Genomic DNA, 20,461 nt, shown 5'->3' with positions numbered 1-20,461 from the left:
TGTACATACCTTTTATCTGGACTCAGATATTAAAGTGCAATGATTTGATTTAATTTATATCTTCTTTCAGTTAGGTGTCAAATCTACAGCATCTGACAGAAATTGAGATTTTCTCTTTAAATACAACAAGGAGAGAGAAAATAGGGCCATGCCTAGCTTGACGTTTTTTGATAGATGATTACTACCATTAAGAAAATTCTCAAGTGCAATTACCACAGAGGTTTAGTAAAAATATCCAAGAAAATTTCTAGAACTCACACTGTAATAATTCTGTATAAACAGAATCCTGTCTTCAGGGACATTGTTGATAAGAGAAAATGTAATGAAGGACTTTAACTTGAAGTTAAAACCTATGAAACTTTCCTATTCTTTGAAAAGTCATTTATTCTTGAACAACATTGATATAATACTTCTATCTAGCTAATTTGGTAAGAATGTGTCAGTTAAACATATGGATGAATGACCATAATACTCGCAAAATGCTGGGAAGTACCTTATTCCTTGACCATCAATTCTGTTGCTAGTCAGATTTTTTTGCAAACTTTTATTAAATGTGGCTGTCTTTAATGATTACTTTCTAGTCAAATCTTAGAACTAGCAGCTCATACCCTACCTCCTAGACTTTTCTAGACTAGCCTTTGATAAAAGGTTTTTGGTATTCAAATATTGTTCTCCCTTTGTTAGGATCTTCTTACTCTCCATTCACATGGCTAATTTCTTTCTCAATTTGATCTTTTTGGCTCCTTCCTCAACTTTCTGTTTTAGTTTCTCAGGGCTGTGATCTTCCTCCCATTGTTTCCCTCTCCATGCTTCATAGCCAATTAGTCTAATCCACAAACAGAAATTCAGCTACCATATCCATGTTGACGACTGACATAGCCCTTTATACTCCAGGTCTATTGCCTCCTGTCTGATCTAAAACCTCAGCCTGCTTTTCTGATTCTCTCTGTGAATGTTTAGCTGCTCTGACAATCTCAGGTTGGGAAAACAGAGCAATTAATTGTTCACCCCTTCAGATTCCTCCTTGTATTCCCCACTACTACTGCTCTTAGTCACTATGAACCACTCTTCTCATCTTGTCTGTCAGTGGAATTTAAAATTGAGGTAACCCATTTGCTTGTTACTTCTGACTCTTCATTACAACATAGTGTCTAAATTTATTCTCATAAAAAGTCTCTGCCCCTCATTTTCCTATCCCTCTCTCTAGCTGTAAATTCATACGCTGTTTCTCCTCATATCTTACCCTATTAAAGCTTACTTCTGTCTGAGTTGTATAAACAAATTCACATGGCAAAAATATTTTCCTAGTTTGCTGCTTTGAATTGTCACTCCTTCTTAATTCATTCACCGGCTCTTCCCTTTTAACAACTGGAAACACAGTACTTGAAGTTTTGCCTTACCCTTCACCTTGTGTGCTACTCCTATCAAAATGCTTCAAATTGGAGTGATGCTTCCAGATAAGCATCCTCACAGTTTTTTCACCTAGTGTTCTCCACAGTTAAGAAGACCCTCATGTTACATTCACAAGACTAACTCACTACAGTCCTTCAGGCTTGAAAACTGGATTTGTAGGTGAATCTGACAGCAAAACGAGAATCAGGAATGGTACCCGAATCAGGGATGTGATCAAGAATACAGGGTCATGAACACATATTACTTCCCACATAAATTGAAGAAGTCATTTACCAGCACAGTCGCTAACATCTTATAGTCATCATCTCATCTCAAAAAATATTTGTGTAAAGCTTTAAGGGAAATGACATTACTTGGCTATATTCCTTTACTAATCTTTGTTTACCTTGGCCATGAATGGGGAGAGTCATTTCAAGAATATGGTATGGGATATAGGTAGGTATGATCATATAAAAAGGTTTAATGAGCACTATTGCACCATTGCTGCTGTAAAATGGGCTTACGTCATAGAAGCTATGCATTGAATACTCTTCCATGTAAATGACTGGCAATTCCTTTGCTTCTCGCTGTTGCCATAGAACACTTGGGGACAGATTTGCATTTGATGACTTAGATTTAATTAAATGTTACATCTTTGTGTTTTTGACCAAAACATTGAAAGGAAAGCATGTAGTAATGAGTGCATGCTTGGTCTTCAGCTCCTGAAGTACAGAAAACTGATACTGGTTTATCTTCACTTCTGTAAGTAGAAAAGTATAGCAGGTATTGAGCCTGTCTGTATACCAGGAAGCTGAAGAAAGAAATTCAATGGAGCTTTGGGGTTAGGAAGCTGGCAGAACCTACATAAATTAAATAATCCATTCCCCATTACTTTACTCTAGCTTCAAACCTTTTAGATGTCATTATGCAAGGTATTTTAACCAAACTGGTTATGTTTATGTAGAGGTAACAGAATCTAGAGTTTATGCCATGCCTTTTTTACAAAAGCTGAACACATAATGTCAACTTGATATGTGAGGGGTAATCATATCAAATCGAATAATAATCAAATAATGCTAGGCCACATACGTTGTTGTATTTTCAAAGCTGTGTCTAACAAAGAAAAGACTTCAAGAGACTTACACCAGGTGCACTTTGTCATTACCCTGATATTCACGGAGGTTAGCCATCAGTCTGAGCAAGTCAAGAGCAAGCACGGATGATGTGTTACATGTACCCTGTTAGCATGAAGTTCTGGGACATAAATCCTACCACCAATATTCAAGTGGATAAATTTCATCTAGTTTTCCATATGTCTATACAATGAGAGAGCATGAAGAAACATATAAAAAGGAGGGCAAAAACTTGAAGGGCAGAATGAAAATTTTAGCTCTTCCAAGATTTAGGTTTAGTCTCTGATCTACCACAGATTCCTGACAAATCCATGATCAAGCTCCTTAGTCCCTCTATGATATAAAGATAATTGCTTTGTTCTGCATCACAGGAGTATTTCCTGATGTGAAGATTAAATCCATTAAAGACTGCAAAGTTGTTCAGATATTGCAATGATAACATTACTTCTATCTTTCCAGTTACTCCTGATTTAGCTCAAAACCATTTATCTGAGACACACCACAAGGCTGCAAACTGGAATCAGTAAAGTAAACAAATAAATATCTGTTTACTAAAACTTACATTCATGCAGAAACATTATAATAGATGAACTATCCTCTGAAAATAAATAACAACAATTTAAGAGACTATTTTTGGACTAGCTAACTTTGGTAGATTTACGAAATTAGTGTTTTCTCATGAATAATCTGTTCTTAAACAGTTTATCAGAACTATTATGCACAGACATGCTTTCCTTCACCTCAATGCCTTGATTCTGTTTCCTGTTTCGATATATATATTTACACTAGCAATTGAAAAGAATTATACACTCTTATTAAATTAATTCTGTTGAATATCTGCTAAAGACCAACTTTACTTCTTTAGCTATTTCTTCATATGATTACTCTTGCAAATTTCACAGTGAAATTGATTTTTTTTTAAACTGAAAAAAAAAGAAGCAGTTATGAAAAGATTATAACATTGAATATAGAGATAGAAGGCAAAGATGTTTCAAAGAACAGAAAGTACAAGAATACTCTAAGGCGTTTTAACAAAGTTCTGGGCTGGCATATCCGGGTCCAGGTCTCTACTTGGCCAAAGGGCTGCTATCTGAGTTACATATGGTAAAAAGTGTCAGATCTTTTTGAAAGTCAGTGAGCTTGGGCTTTTTTATAAAAAAACGCAAACACGGTTCTCTACACAGTGTAGAGGCAAACACTGATAAACACCTTACACTCAGCAGATCTAGCTCCCCAACCAACATAAAGAGGCACAAGATTATTGTTCAGTTGTGAATGGATTAGAAATCCACTTTGTTTGTATCTGTTTCATGATAGGCTATAGAAACACCGTTTCACTGAAATGATGATGTCGTTGTTTTAATCAATTTTTCATCCTGGTTTAAAAAATAAAGTCTTTTAGTTCTTTCTCTAGAAGGGAAAAAGTTATTTGCTTTTCAGCTGATGAGATTATGCTAGAAATGTGTGTTTTACCAGCCTGTTCAGGTTTCAGTTACCTTCTGAATGAGAAGATGAAGGGAACAGGGTACTTATGGGAAACATAAATAGGTCGGATGGTGGCTTGAAGTGCTCATCTTTCCCAGGTAGCAAGACAACTGGGGTGACCTCAGAAGTTTGTTAGGCAAGAATTCATCCATCCTATCCTCTTCCCTCTTTGAATAATATGAACAGGGAGGAGGGAGGGAGGAAGAGATGAATGAAAATGAAACAAGTAAAAACAATTCTATATAAAGTCTTAATAGCCTCTTTGGTGCAGAATGTGTTTTATTTAATATTCTTCTTGTCCTGAATTTTCTCACTTGACTCTGTTCATGCTTAGTCATTAATTTTACACAGTTGCTTAAAAAGTGTACTAAAGTACCATGTTGGAAGAAAGCCTCTGATTGATTAATCATTTATCTCAGTAGAAAAGCCATGAACATATTTGCTTTCCAGCAGCTTTGTATATATACAGCTATAAAATGAGATGTAAATTGCAATAGATAGCAATTTCAAAGATAATGGGAAAAAGTTTATATAAGAATATAAGTGTTGAATGAGAGGGTATATAAGAATACTCTGCAACATACATATAACTGTTTTTAACTCTATGCCCTTCCTTTGCTTTTTGGCTGATAGATAACAGGATTATGTACCTTAAAGTTTAAAGATGTAGCTAACAATGACCTATGAATGCTATGAAACAATCATCTATTTATAGGTTACTGTCTGCAATCAATACCACCTTCTGTTTAAGTTAATCAATGTTGCCTTCAATTGATTAGCTTGGGTTGAAAACCTGCCAAAGTGCTGGACTCCTGGACAGGGGGATAGGGAACATACTTCTTACTGTTTGGTTTCCAGGCATTGCAAGATAATTTCAGTATTTATTCATGGTCAAGGAAATATGAAGCAAAATAGATTTTTATTGTATGTTTCCTCATTGAGTATTCAGATTTCAATGGTGAAAGACACACAAACTGGCAAGAGATGTCATAACTGTCTAATGTACAATCTCTGTTTAAAATCGGAACTATACTGGATTGACTGTCAAGCTAAAAAATCAGTAAAACAAATGTCTTTAAAACTTGTGAGCTGGTAAAACTAGTAAGGCTTATTCTTAGGGCAAATAAAATAAAATATTTAAATTAGAGTACAGGGACAGAACCCAGCTCTTTCTAAAATGTATAAAAATTAGAGAACCTATTTTCAGAGATACACCTTCTGCAACAGTAATGAAATTCAAGGTGGTGCACACAGATTAATGTTGTTATTTATTATTATGCATATAATTTCATTGAAGTGCATAGCACTATACAGATGAATAATAAGTGCATGACCCTGACATTAATACAAGGCGTTACACACTGCAGTCAAAAAGCAGCTGAAGTTTAAGGCACTAATCGGAAGGAAAATGAAGCATTAGAAGTATGTGTTACTGCAAATAGGAACAATGTTTACCCAGCAAATATTTTAGGAAGACTGAACAAAAATAAAATAGAATCGGGTGGACTAACCAAAAAGAGTTAGTAAAGCAGCTCCACTAAATGTCACTGAGGGTTAGACACTAAACTTCTAACAGTTTCCCCCCTTTAACGCCACTGCTAGGTCTGAGTCTGAAAATATTTTTTTTTAGCGTAAGAAAGACAAAAGAGAAGAGCAATGAATAAAACACATGACCCTTCAGCTGCTAAAATTGAACAGTGCATGTGCACATGTTTTCACCAATGCATCAATTTGTTTGACTCTGGCAAACTCTGGCCTGGATCAATAACAAGACAGCAGACATCACGCCCTAGTGGGTCACTACAACAGTTTTGCTCCATTCTGTTGTCTTTTTCACACTTTTCTGGTAGCTCAGATCACTACTCTTACCTCGAGGTGCCAGAATAACCCCGAGGGCAGCAGTCACATTACAGAGACAATCCTGGTTTATGTCTGCAGTTAACTAAGGGTGTAGAGAGTCAAACCCATTGTCTTACTGAACTTCAGAAACCTTAAGAACGGAAAACTTAAGGAATAATGCTGATAATCAGACAGGTAAAAGGAGAAATGCAAAATCTATCTGTTAGATTGCTGAGTCACACTCTCACAAGACATGGTATTTCACAAACATAGACAGACCTTAATGTTTGTTGACTCCTAAACTGAAAAAAGACTTATTGACAACTTAAATGGAAATTATTATGTTCTTTTTTAGAAAAAAAATCTGGCCTAATGGAATAACAGGCTAAGCGTCCTAAAAATCAGAGAAACGTTCATCTCCAAAAAAACCCAGACCACTGTTTTGTTGTTGCTGCTTCACAGAACCATTTTATAATTCTATGGGTCTAGAATAGTCAGCTGTTTGTTTCCATAAACAGCCTAGCTAAGTAGCAGATGTTTCCTTGGGCAGTTATTCAATATATCTAGAAAAAAAAATCCCTTTGCCTTCCAGGCTTCTGACAGCTTTGTTTCCAGCTCCTGACTTCTTTTCCCTGCTGAAATGTTCAACCTTTATAGCAGGCCTACACAACAGGTGGGCCGTGGGTCTATTGTAGCTTGAAAAACCATTTGTTTGGTCCATCAGCTGCTGAGAAGCATCATGTACTGTTTGATTTGCCCAGCTGCCAAGAGGCAGCAACAAGATGTCCAGCAGAAAATGCGTATCTCCTAGCTTGTCACTGATCCCTCAGAATGCATGTATCTCCTAGTCAGCCACCTGGTCAACCAGCAGACACATATCTCCAGATCATACACACACATTGTTTTGCAGGTCAAAGAAGTGGCATAATAAGAAAGATCTGGGTTATTCAGAAGTAATCTTTGGCAGGGGGGAAGGTTGAAACAGAGGTGGAAGGAAAATGGGAAAGCAACAATACAAGGGAAGAAGAAACAGTGTTGAAAAGGGTCAGCAGAGAAGAAGAAACATGACATGGAAAAGTGAAAATGTATTTTCATCCTGAAAATGACCTAATAAATCCATTTAAGAATCCTGGCTCTATACTAAACCCAAGCACCTTTCTGCTAGAAGTCTCATGCAATAATGAGTAACAACAAATCCATGGTACTTATTAAGTGGAAATAAAAATGGAATAACTGATAAGCAAGTGTCAACTGAATAAAAATGCAGAATTTACAAATTTATATATATATATATAAAATTAACATTTCTAAGATGTCTTAATGATAAAAAAGGCAAGAAAAACTTGGTAAAATGTATAAAGAATAAGGTGCTTTGCTTTTCTTGACTTTAATCAGTTAATACTGTAGAGAATATAGGACCATCGGTTTACATGGCATTATACAGCTGGATGACCTCATCTTTGAGGAGCTATGGGAGCAAATGGAATTGCTTTTGATTAAGAAGCAGGGGGACACAGAGAGGAACAGACAGAAATGCAAAGATATGAGATAGAAACCCTGGGAGAAAGATGCAATTATTGAAGGGATACTAAAGAAGGATAACAGATAAAAGAGATGGACTTGATGCTGGTCATCACAGTCAATATCATGGGCAAAATAAATGAAGGAAAGACTAAAGAAAAGACATTTTAGTTAAACGTTCTGCAAAGAAAACTGATGTCCCCAGAAAAGAAATAGATGTCCTGTCATTTGAGGATATTGAAAACTATTTTTAAAAAAATCACTAGTTAATTTCAGAGAAGTCCTGCACTGGAAAATGTGTCCTATCTATGATTAGCAGCCAACAATAACCTTCTATAAGTCTGTAAACATTAAGTCATATAAAGCTTATGATTTAGAGAAATTAGGACAAGAAGTCTGAAACAGTTGGAATCGTAAATAAAGACAGAAAATGTGACTAGGGGGAGTGACTGAGACTGATTAAACACAGAAACACAGAAACCAGGGTTCTGGAAGACACTGTGAAAGGGAGCTAGTAAGAAATGGTTGGCTGACAGTAACTGAGACTGAAGCTGGGGACCAAGTGATTTGGACTCACTAGACAAGAACAGGACCCAGTGGTTGAGAATAGAAAGAAAGATAGAGGACAGAACACAGATAGGGCAAGAAAGTCAGGTAAAGTAATCTGAAGTCTCTTAGAAGGAGAAATCTTGACAAGTAACGGGAAGTGCAGCATATGGGTAGACTATTATGAGTCAGTATCTGGAGACTTCTGGATCTTGATTAAGAAGGATATTAGGTGTAAGAAGTTAAAATTAGAGGCTGGAATTATGACTGGATATAAATAGAAACTTGTTGTGAAAGGTGAGACAAAAAAGAGGGAAGAAAGAGATTATAAAATTTGAAAATGGTTATTAGGACTGATACAAAGGCCTGAAGTGAGGAAGAAACAGGGATAAGAAAGCTGATGGGGACACTGTTAAAAGTGATACAGACTTCATGAAAAACGAAAGGAAGATTCTACGCCCAAGAGCATGAAATGTATCCCAAGATTGTCTTTATTTATCTCAACAAATACCTGTAAAACCCCCATGGCAAAATGGTCATTCCTTAGACCACACTGCTCATAATAAGGTATTACAGTTTATCAGTTACTTTGCTAGCTTTATCACTGTGGATCTAAAGGTTCAAGTCCATAAGGCTGTCAGATGTCATCTCACAGTGAAACTTCTGACTTTGTAGTTTACTTGTTAAAAAGAAAAGCTTAGGAAATGGTTACCTAGGACATTATTCAAATGGTGAAGCAAATCACTCAACTGTTAGGAAATGCCAAAATTAAGATTTAATATATGAACGAAATTGAGATAATCATTCACACCTCTTCTGTAAAGCATGATGTCTAACGATGAAAGTATTATATATAAACCGGGTATTTTATAAAGCATGAGAACACACATTGAGCACTGAAGATAAAGAAAATATTGGATATATATCCATTTATTCAGCTACATCCTTGTCCTCTGCACTGAATGAGACAGGGTACTGTGGAAAATACAGTGTCTAATCATATAATTAAAGATTATATCATGATGCATACACAAAGACGGTTGAACAAAGGTGTGGAAGACAACCTTAATTCTACCATTTCCTAATTTTGGAATGCTTGACTTTACAGCCTTGATAATGCCCTTTTCCAATAAAGTTTCTGATCTCGTAAGAAATATCATCACACGCTTCTACCTGCTTTTGTCCAAGATATATACATCAGAAATGGAACCGTGAGGACAAGCTTCACAGAACCACCAAAAGTTTCTTTTCGTTGTGGAAGTCCTTTAGATATCTGTCTTTCAAACACCAATATAGAAGAAAGAATCAAGGACTATCATTTTCTGAGATTATTACACTGATTTTGCTAGTTGAAAAATAGATTAAACAACTTTCAAACCAACGCAGAAAACAATTTAGTTTAGGTTTTCAGGAAAATGACTGAAGCTCTATCAGAGCAATTTTTATTAATGTGGAGGACAGCTGCAGGGCAGCTTTCCCCTAGTACTCAGGCAGCAAAATGCACACACTAGTTTCTTGGTACGGGCAAAATTAAATCATAATTTCTTTCTCACTCTTCTTTAGTAGCCTTCAAAGGCCTTACAAGTTACTTCATACGGGACTATGCAGTCAGTGTGCTGAGTTGCAGTTGCTTTCTTTCTGTATTCCTGCATCTGCTCAACATCTCCATTTCCTGCCTTGTCCTTTCTGGGAGGGAAAAAGACAGATGGCCCTGGAAGCTTTTATGTGCATGATAGCTGAGTGGCTCTTTTTCTTACATCAGGAAAGCGTAGTCTGAAGCCACTTAGCATTACACTTAACTATGTTGTTAATATGAGCCTAAAGAAGAGGTGGAGAACTAGAAAAAGGCAAGAAGAAAGAGTGGGAAAAGGGCTTAGAAAGCATAAGTTCATTTTGCTAAGGGACAGGGACAGTAAAATAGCAGACTTATTTGGAGAAAGGCTGATAATGTGCTAGAAAAAAAAAAATTGCAGCAGACTAAGAAATTGAGGTATGAAATTGATTGATGTACAAAAGGAACAAAATTTGCACTAGAAGAGAATACATAGTTAAGGAAAAGTTGACTGCAAGAGTGGAATAGGACAGGAAATGTTTGAGGACAGGCAAAGTGCAAAGGGTGTCCTGGAACACAGACAGATATTTGGGGGAAAAAAAAAAAAAAAAAGATAGGCCTGAGAACTCATGGCAACTGAACAGGGTGAGAAGACTGTTAGCAGAAAATGATGGAGCTGGTTTCAGAAGAAGCTGGAATGATGGCATGTAGAAGTTGGAAATTAATTGGAAGAAAGTAGAAAAGGTACAGACTGAGGTGATTGCTAGAATGTAAGAAAGAAATGGAGAAGATGAACAAAATAGCAGCCTGAGAGAGAGAAAATTTGGTTAAGCTTCCTTATTCTTATTGGGGCAGCTTTGGGAGAAAAGGACAAAACCATTTGGGAGTCACTTGGGAAAAGGAAGATATGGCAGGGACACCATATGAAAAGAATGGGCAACGAGGAAGACAGTGCAGAAGTAAAATATTTTTAGAGGAATTTAAATAATGTGTAAAGGCAGTGGTGTTTAAATGGAATGAAGATGACTGTACAGGACTTGGGAGGGAAACTACTGAGAGACAGACAATTGGGAATGCGGGATTTATAGAGGAAAAGAAAAATTGATAATATAGGCAAACAAGTACATGGTAAGTAACCAAATGGGGAAGAAAAAGTCAATGGAAATAAGAAAGTAAGAGAGGCAGTAAATGTCATTGTTCTAGCGCTTAGTAAGAGGTCTGGTAACAAAACAGTATATAAAAGTCAAACATTATCTTTGTATGGTACCTTTTTGTGTGGGATGAGGGGGTCTTGGGAAACCGGATTGGGAGCTAGGCATAGGCATCTAGTGAACCTACAATATGTATGGAGAAGAGGATAATGGGCTTTATTATTATTTTAAACAGAAGCAAGAAAGAAAACATTTAAAACCAGTGTCTACACCAGTTCCTAATAACTCAGTATCTGTTTGTATCTGTTAAAAAAATGAGACCCATAACTGGGTTATTTATTATGATTATTTGTTAGCATTTTATGTATATTCCAGCAAACTCTTATCTACCCAGTATTTAAAAAAACCCAAATCCAACCCTAAAATAACCTGTATTCCTTCTTTCTATAGTCTCATATTCAAATTTCTTTTTACTGTATCTCACATTTTACAACAGACTTTACATGAACTAAAAGTGAATCTGAATGAATGCTACATGATGAAAAATAGAACAGAACATAACCCCCTTATTGACAAATGCAATTATCTTTTACACGTTCCTTACTCACAAAAGTGATAGTTAAAACTATCAACATTAAATATAACTTCAAGTTGACACAGATCCTTTTATTTATAATAAATGGTAGATTAAAACTTTATTTTTAATTATTATTTCCTTGCGTAATATTTTCTTAAATGTGGAAATTACACTTGGTATTTCAATTATTTCACTTCCCCACAAAATGCTGCAGCTTTCCTACTTTTGTTTGCTTAGTTATAGAACTGCATAGCATGCTTAATACAGTAAGTTGAAAAAAATTAAATTATTGTGGATAAAGACACTATTACCCCAGACATGCTTTGATAGCAAGATACACTTTTGAGAGGAATAAGAAAGGCATAAATATTTCCCTAGTAAGTATTTTTTCCCAGAACCTGAAACATGAAAGAGATAGTATTAAATTCTTTATTATGGAATATGTTGTATATTCTATACAATAATTCTATAGCACATACTAGAGTATACAAAGTATCACTTGTAGATAAGATGTAAGGACATAATTGAAATTTTGCAAAATTGGAAAGACATGGTCTTTGTTGCCCCAATGAAAATTTTAGAAAGTGTTGGGAAAGTCTCGGTTTCACCCATTAGAAAGCTTTTGTAGTGTTTTGCAGCTAAATTCTCCAAAGAGCCCATCTGTACTGAGCATGCTTTATCCCGGTGTTGCAAGAATGAAGCAGTTCCTTCCCTGCAACCCTTTCTCCTCATTCCTACAAATAATTGCTGCGCTAAATATTGAGATAAGAACAGAGAAATTGTCTTTGCTTTTCTCTCAGTGCTGCTCTCCCCGATATCCAGATGCAGAAGAAGAAACAGAATGTGTACTGAAAGCAGTAGGGAACATGAACTTGATGGGGAGGTGAGGGGAAGCAGAGAATACAGACAGAGATGTGGTACCAAACAGGAAAGGCTGGTAATGGGGAATGACAATGCAGCATGGACTTTCAAAATGGCTGGACAAGAGAAGCAGCCAACTGGAAGGGTCAGACAGAGACAGGGGGCTGGGGGTCACTGAGGAGAGAAAGCACTTGTAATTAAAGCAATAATCAGGGTGGCATGAAACTGAGTTCAGAATAGAATGCTGGAAGAAGGTGAAGTTAGCAAAAGAGATACACAATGTAATGTAGAGCCAGGAGAGAGTGAGTTTAGCCATTGACAAAAGGTGGAACTGGAGTGAGGAGGAAGAAACTAGGAGGAACTGGAACACAGAGATACAGGAGTAACAGGGATACATGCTAAGGACGACACAGAAAAGGGAGGTTATGGTGAAAGGGAATCCTCCTTCCAATACTGGAAGTGAACACAAAGAGTCCTGACACTTAGCATTACTCGTCTGCCATTAACTATTTCTGAAACCTGTCAGCCTACAATAGCTGATCCACAATGACAATGACCCACATAACTCCTACAGTTACATTTGTGCTGTATGGTTACATATTTTGGTAGAACTAAAAGTTCTGAACTGTTGTATGACAATTAAGCTGAATATATTAAATGATAAGAAATTGCAACTCTATTTCTTGCTTCTTTTTTACTTTTCCATAGAAAAACCTATTTTAATTATATGTTAAGACTGCAAAGTAGAGACAGGAAATGTCAGAATTAAGGTTGCCTTCGCAATGTGATCCAATAACATGATCAAAACATATTATGGACCAGTCTTTAATTAAATAATCATCTGTGGGTTGTTTTTTTTTTCCTTGCACCACCTTGAACAGATGAATCAAGGAAAGGTCAACATTACTGAGAATGTTGCTTGTAAGTCCTTGATTTCATTTGTTGCAGAAATGGAAATATATGAAATGAGCATAAACAGGCAGAGGATAGCTGGAAAAGAATGGATAATCATGGTTAAAAAGCTGAAGTGCTGTTCCTATGTAGTTTGGGATAAGTCCTTTAGAATACATACTTCCAAAATACTCAGTAATTATGTGTTGCTCATTTTATAAATATCCAGCTTGGTATCTCAGCCCATAAATGAAACTGAATTCAACAGGAACAGTGATTTTAAATACACTGAATACATTTGCCAAAAAATGCAAAGTATCCTGAAAAAATAGGTCTTAGCTACTTAAAAGTTAAGCAATTTGTCATCTCAGTCTTTCTGTGACTCTATTTCCCCGCTTTCAAATGGGAATACTCCAAACTTCACTTCCTTGCGGGAATGCTCTGAAGATGAAGTAATTAATATTTGCAAAGAGCTCAGGCAGTGCAGTGACTAGTGTAACAGAATGGCCTCCCAGGAAATTAGAAGTCTGTCTTTGCACCAAACAAAATAACAAAATGACTGGATTACAACAAAATGACATAAAGACTGGATTCTTACTAAATGAATTACAGCAAATGGTGCTTGAATAAGGCATATATTTTATGGGAAGGAAATTAGGATTCTCATATAACAAACCTCATAACATGTACCCATTTCCCAGGCAACATTTAATCTGGCATACTCCAACTTGTGAGTTATTGACTTTGCAGACATAACTTGCTTTAAATCTAAATGTTTGTGTTTATATACCTGTGTTCATCCTACATAAGAACTTATTGCCTCTTTTGAATTTGTTTATTAGCTCAATACATTAAAAGCTTGTTGACTTTTTATTCTGTTGTTATAGCCTCCTTGCAGCACACCAGGAACAACTCTTTAGGAATTAGAAAAAGTGATTAAATAACACACAGATGATGTCAAATAATACTATTAAGATGATTGACTTTGAAATGCAAAATAAAGGCAAGTGAGAGTGATTACGCTAATAATTTCAGGCTTGCCTCTGAAAAATGCACCTTCATTTACGATTGAAAACAAATGATATTTTTACTGTTTAGTATTCGTGTAGGTAGATTTAGCCTGTTGACTAGAGAAGACGTTATAACATTAATACTATCCTAAAAAATTGCTCTTTACTAATATCTTGTTGTTTACAATATATATATATATACACACATTTAGATTCACAGGAGAAGTAATATGACTTTCTTTAGTATTTCATGTATAAATGTACTCAGCAGACTTGTTTTATTAAAATGTAAATAATGGGATATGGTAAATGAAAAATCCAAGAAGGGAATAAACAGATTATTTATCATTAATGCTCAGAGTAGCTTATTGAAACATACCTTTCAGTAACTGCCACTGAATATTAGCTATGAAATTCTCATCATGCCTTGAAAGTTATCCATTAGGTTTAGTCATTTGTGTAGTTAAAAGGCTCAAAAGTTTCAAATATACCTTTAAAAAATTATCTCAAATGTAACTATACATAATCTCAAAAACTGCATCCAGCATGTCTGAGATTCACCCAATATTGCCTCAAATTAATTATTCTTCTTCAATTGCTCTGTATAAACAGAAATGACCTATTAATTTAAAGAAAATCTATCAGCATAGAATGTATTCTCTTTTATAAACAAGCAAGATGAACTTGACCTTGTTTGAACTTGTTTTGATGTGGCCCAGATGGTAGGCTACATGCTTGAATAGCAGTCTAAAGCTGAGGAAAAACTCATATAGCAAGATCTAGATTTATAGCCTTTTGCAAATTCCTACCTTGTATTGTCCTTTCAGCATCTGTTCTGCCCCCGCTGCGGTCAGCTTCTATCTCTGGGGTCAGAGAGTCTAGAAACATAGAAAGGTAAGACTGACACATATTTCATTTGATTCTTATAGCCCTTTTTACAACCTGTTACTCCAATGCTGAATTACAATACAATCAACCTTTGTCAGTTTTTTTAATGTTGAACAATGACTGGAGGCCAGGACAATTTTTTGTTAGACTAGGAAGATTAATGAGCAATAGATTTTCCAAGCATGAAGGGGGGGAGAAAAAGAAGAAGAAAAAAAATTGACTGCTCGAGCTAATAATATAAAATTGTCCTAGTTTGGACATTCTCTCCAGTGTGTTTATTTGCACATACTATATAAAGTGACAAAACAATAAAGAAAGAGGCGTCACTTGAATGAAGGAAAGAAAAGAGATATTCTTTTTTTTTTTTTTGCTCCCATCATTTTATAAATTTTCAATATAACAAGCTTCTTCGGGCACTTAAATTGAAAGTTAATCACAGAGGCAAAAATTGTTTTCTTACCATTTAGGACCCTGAGACTATCTGTTGAAGCTGCCTGTTTCAGTGTCTGTTCCGCTTGCTCCCGTCGTTTAGTCTCAAATTCAAGTGCTTCCTGCAATTTCCTCTTTGCTTTCTTTTCCTTCTTTAGCCTTTTCTGAATTATTGCTAGGAAAAAAGAACATCAGTGTACTCAAATTCAGATTGGAAACTTGGCTACATGATTACCTATTAAGAGTCCTGAGAAAAGCTACAACTGCAACAGTTCATATAAATTGATTAATTATACAACACTAATTTAAATTACTTGAAATTTGCTGGAATCACACTGGGATATTCTAAGAGCTACTGTTCTATACCATGGTATTGAAAACTGTAGATGATATTCAACTTTAGCATATATATTTTTTATAAACAGATGAGAATCTGTGAACGTCCACATCAGAAAACCTTGGAAATGTCAATGAAATGTACTTTTTGCATCATCTGATGTAGATACGCCTCTGTCTCTGGAGGTGAAGTGTTTTTTCAGGATTAAGTCCACCATTTTGTTATTGCCCATAGCACACATTTAGTATACAAATAGTGATGAAGTTCTCCCCTGCCTGCCTGCCTGCCTGCAGCTTCTCTCCCACAAGAGGGAGATCCGGCTGCTTGGGCGTCCGGGCTGCAGGAGGAGCTCAGCCCCCACCCTACCGTGGTTCTCATTCCTTAGGGAAATGCCCTGAGCTTTCTAACCCCCCTCCAAGCTGCTGCTTCCTGCTAGCCATCTGACCTCTTGGTGCCCGGTCTCTTCCCCATATTTATTTCTTATCCACATTTCCCTTTGTCTTTCCCTTTTCTCTTTCTTGCTTTCTGTCAGTTCCTGTTCCATCAGCCAACTGACCTTGACGAACTCACAGCAAATCCTTTACGAAACTGGATCCCCCAGTCAAGTAAATATTAATTTGCTTTCTCAAGTGTAAGGCAAAATATTAGGAAAGGAAGGAGTAGTTTAAAATTAAGCATTAAAAGGCCCTAATTTAGAAATATATTTTCCTTGTATCTCTTCAGTTCAAATTTTACAAGGAAAAGGATAGCAAGATCAGGATGAAACTTAATCACAATTTTCTTTTCTATGTTACCAGTGACTTACAATCACAAAAGTAAGACTGGCATGATCCCTAACTGAAGGAACATATTGCAGGTTACATTCCTGATGGAAAAGAATAATGTGAACCAATTTTTCTACTTGATAAAAGCCAAAATGAGCCTCTAAAGAAATCATGTACAGTCATAGAACATATCATTATCTCCTCCACCATACCCCAACCTTTCTTACATATCACATTTAGTGTTTTCAGGGATGTGTATGTAAGAAGTTTATTTCTCATAAGATCTTCCTGGATAACCCTTTCCTGGACAGTCTGTTACTTTGACACTTACTAAAAAATTATCTGCTAAACTACTCACTAAAGAATTTTTTACACACACTAAGCAAATTATCCTTACCAAAACCAGATACTAGATGACACTAGGTGACTGCCAAGATCTATCTAGTCCTGTATCTCAGTCCAAAGTACCTCTGGTACATGCCTAGGGATAAATGCTGGAAAAGGTAAAAAAAATATTTCTACCAGTTCATACTCCCCATTTCCAATAGTCTGTGATGGTGGTATCTTTACAAAATGCAAATAATAAAACTGTTAAAGGGAACTGTCATTGTTATTACTATTTAATTTACATGCTAAGAATAACCACTTTTCGGGTGATCTTGGATATCTTGTGTTGCTATACAGAACTGTTCAGACACAAAATGTATATAAGCACATATACTGTAGTCAGAATAGCTACATAATTTACATCCAAGACTTTGAAATTTTGGTTCTTTCTCATTTCGTATAGTACCAACTACTTTACGGGCTAATTAGCTCATGCTATCAAAGAACATCTAGTATCTATACAAAGGCTAAACTAAATACATTTTGAATCATTGCACGGTTTTAATGTTTTCATTATAAGTACTTTGAAAGTGATTGCAATAAATGAGAAGGAAACATATGTTGCTTTCTGAATTAAAATGTCATCATGGCTGACACATTGTAGATGTGACTACAGCAGTCAGAGCCAGAATTAGCAAGCCCTTACTGTGTAGCTGCTCACAGAAGAGATATTATCCTACTTTCACCAGTTGATGAGACACATCCTACAGCCTTAGGAATCACTAATTGGAATATTTACAAAGAAGGAAGGAAACAGTACAGTAAATAAACAGCTCTGTAGAACATACAGTAGCAGCAGTGAATTTAATGTTCCAAAAAACTGCAGAAATATTCAGATGTAGCCACTAAAGAAAAAGATATTTTACTTGTGGTAACATAACTAGAAAAAGATAGAGCTGCCTAATGCTGAAGATCCCATTCACCTATGGGTTTTGACCTGTATGTGACACAGTGACTTGTGTTTCTATGCTGTAGCTTTTAAGTGCATTTCAGTTTTTTCATATGGCATCTCTTAATTTAGGGATATGGTACACTTCTCCCATCTTGCTCATGCTTCCATTAAGACATGTGAAACTTTCTTTAAGCCATGACACTTGCTATCTGTAAAAAGTAATAGTAGGTAAAGCCTCCTATGTATTTTTCTACCTTTAATTGAAGAATAAATTCTCACAATAATTACAGTCTGGCCTTACTTTTTCTCTCCTACTTGGATCTGTTCATTTTAAAGAATAATCCATTACTTTTCTTTCTTTTGTACAGAAGTATCCACTAGCAGAGACAGTCATCCTCATTATATTTGCTTTGCTGCATACCACCATTAAGTGTTCAAATCCATTCCTCTTTGGTCTGACTCTTTTACCAGTGCAATATCATCATTACAGGGATACATTTAAAAAGCAGGTAATGCATCATGCTGAAAATAACACTGTCAATTATTTCAGTACCGTGAACGAAGTAAGGGACTATCCCATGCTCTTTCCTGACATGCAACTTTGAGTGAAATTCACTTTGCTTAATTTTAACTGCTCAAAACATATGTGTCTAGTCCAGCCTAGAAAACTATATTTCCTCTGGAGTTGAAGTGAAGAGAAAGAAGTCTTCAAAGTGTAACTGACCCCACCTACCTGTCTGAGAACAGGATATACGAATCTCTTTCTTTTATTGACCAGAAGAGGAACTTCTATTAACTTAAATGAGGTGCTTAACTTTTAGATGGCAAAACTCAACTAAGGTCAGATGTCCCTCCCCAACCTTTCTACTGCGCATGTGATTGTCTAACTCTAAGAAGGAATATATATTTGAGCAGTTGTGAGACACACAGGTAAAAGGATGTGAAGAATAAACAAGCTCTTTTACAAAACTACTTTAAAAGTGTAAGTAGTGCAATTGTACTGAACAAAACAGGCCAGTTGTGGACAAAGGGATGATTCATTGCACAGCTGTGATAAGTGTTAACAGTAGTTGTCTTTAAAAATGTATTCTCAAAAGTTAAGAAAGGAAACTAATGATGTGACAATCCTACCCCTTAATGGGTCAAGGCATGAAACAGGATTACATTGTGTACTTACTGCTAGCATGTTAGTTAAAGGTATAATGACACCGGTTGTGAATCCAAGTGTTCTCGGGATTCCCTATTTAGCTGGTTCCCAGAAAATTAAACTGGACAAGAAGAGAGTTATAACTCTAGCCCTGCAAAAATATGTATCTGACTTGTCATGGTCTGTGTTAAACAGCAAGTAAGCCCCAGAGGTTAACTGTCCCTTGCAAAGTAATTAGACATTATTAAAGGGCAAGACATACATATACAGAAAAATGAAGCCATAAAGATAGGAACATGCTTGTAATGCAAACAGGCAATGCAAATCACTGTAAACTGCCCTACCTTTACTATCAATGAAATTATTTAAAAATCTTTATCATGTATATGCTTTACAGTGGGCTGATGTTAATGTTTGAAATGCTCTAATGCTACTGCCTTATCAAGAAGCACCTTAACTGTTCCTTCTACAAACATGTGTTTGATCTCCTGCACGTTATAAAGTGCTTATATAGTACTATTAACTTTATATTTATTAAGCACGGTTTGCCTAAATATGCAATATATGACCTTACCACATAAGAACAGAAGCAAGAGTTCCTAAAACCCTGCAGATTCTTAAATTTGATACAAGTTGTCTTTGCACTAAGTAGCTATCCTTTTGTGTAATGATTACAACCTGCTAAAGTCCATAACAGCGCCTATGGTATTTACAATTGTGTTGTGTATTACTGATGTAATAAGGAACGTTCAAGAAAAGCATTGAGAAAAAGGAAGGTCCTTGTTCTAAATGACATGAAGATCCTATGCAGAATCAGGCAGGCTGTAAAACCTCCTGCATTGCACTCAGCCTGGTCATAACATGAGATAACGGGGAAAATTTTGATCAAACACAGGTGTTTGATAAAAAATTGGGTGTCCTAAGGAAATAAATTACAAGGTGTTTATGTCTGCTTAATTAACATACCTCTGTTCTTCTGCTCCACAGCCAACTGTTTTTCAAGTGTTTCCCTCAGTTCTCGTTCCCTGAAGAGCTCCATCTTCAGCTCTGTCTTTTCCAGTTGGACCTGTTTCTCTTGAGCTCTGGCATTGTCTATAGCAACCTTTAGTAGGCCCTGTTCAAAAATAAAGTTGGATATGTTTGAAGAATGTTAGAACAGCTGACATAATAAATAACTTCTGTTATTTCTCCTTGATTAGTCATATGAGATTTTACAAATGAAATAATCCTGTTACTGGGTCAAAGCCTCCCTATTATCAACAGCAAATTTTTACTGGAATTAATTTTAACAGGTGGGCAAAAATTATAAAAAGCTGAGCGCCAAGTTTTCCCAGAAAACGCAAACTCACCTTTGACTGTGCATACTACTAATGTGAAAAAGTTATAGGGGTAGGATTATTCTTTGCAAGAGATAAAAGAGACAAGCCTACGTCAGGCACTTTCCTGTGAACGAACCGAAAAGCTGTCCCATTGAAAAAGAATTGGCAATCTAATCTCATGATCACATCATCCACAGAATGGCAAATTCAATCTCTAGCACAACATAAGCCAATGGAAGCTACCAAAGGGAGACTCTTTTAAAGGCTTGCCATTTGTTCCTTATTGTTGTTAATTATTGTTATTTTCAAATATTTTCATATTTCATACAGTTACCAAAGA

The 20,461-nt window shown here is 36.0% G+C and overlaps 1 protein-coding gene across 9 annotated transcripts in view; it reads right to left on the bottom strand.

Moving 5' to 3' along the window:
* The window catches only part of DACH1 (dachshund family transcription factor 1), a 364,290-nt gene that overhangs the window by 21,852 nt on the left and 321,977 nt on the right, over positions 1-20,461 (bottom strand). For 5 of the 9 annotated variants that reach the window (XM_074815545.1, XM_074815547.1, XM_074815546.1 and 2 more), the window contains 3 exons: positions 19,769-19,916; positions 15,307-15,450; positions 14,768-14,836 (listed from right to left, as the gene is read on the bottom strand). In XM_074815545.1, coding sequence (XP_074671646.1) covers positions 14,768-14,836; positions 15,307-15,450; positions 19,769-19,916 — 361 coding nt within the window. Of the gene's footprint in view, positions 1-2,095; positions 2,153-4,070; positions 4,178-10,735; positions 10,803-14,767; positions 14,837-15,306; positions 15,451-19,768; positions 19,917-20,461 lie in introns of those variants that run through there. The other 4 variants (XM_074815548.1, XM_074815553.1, XM_074815549.1 and 1 more) reach the window with 3 other exon arrangements.

This window comes from Strix aluco, chromosome 2 (assembly GCF_031877795.1).
Source record: "Strix aluco isolate bStrAlu1 chromosome 2, bStrAlu1.hap1, whole genome shotgun sequence".
NCBI lineage: Eukaryota > Metazoa > Chordata > Aves > Strigiformes > Strigidae > Strix > Strix aluco.
This window is presented reverse-complemented; position numbering and strand designations above follow the sequence as displayed.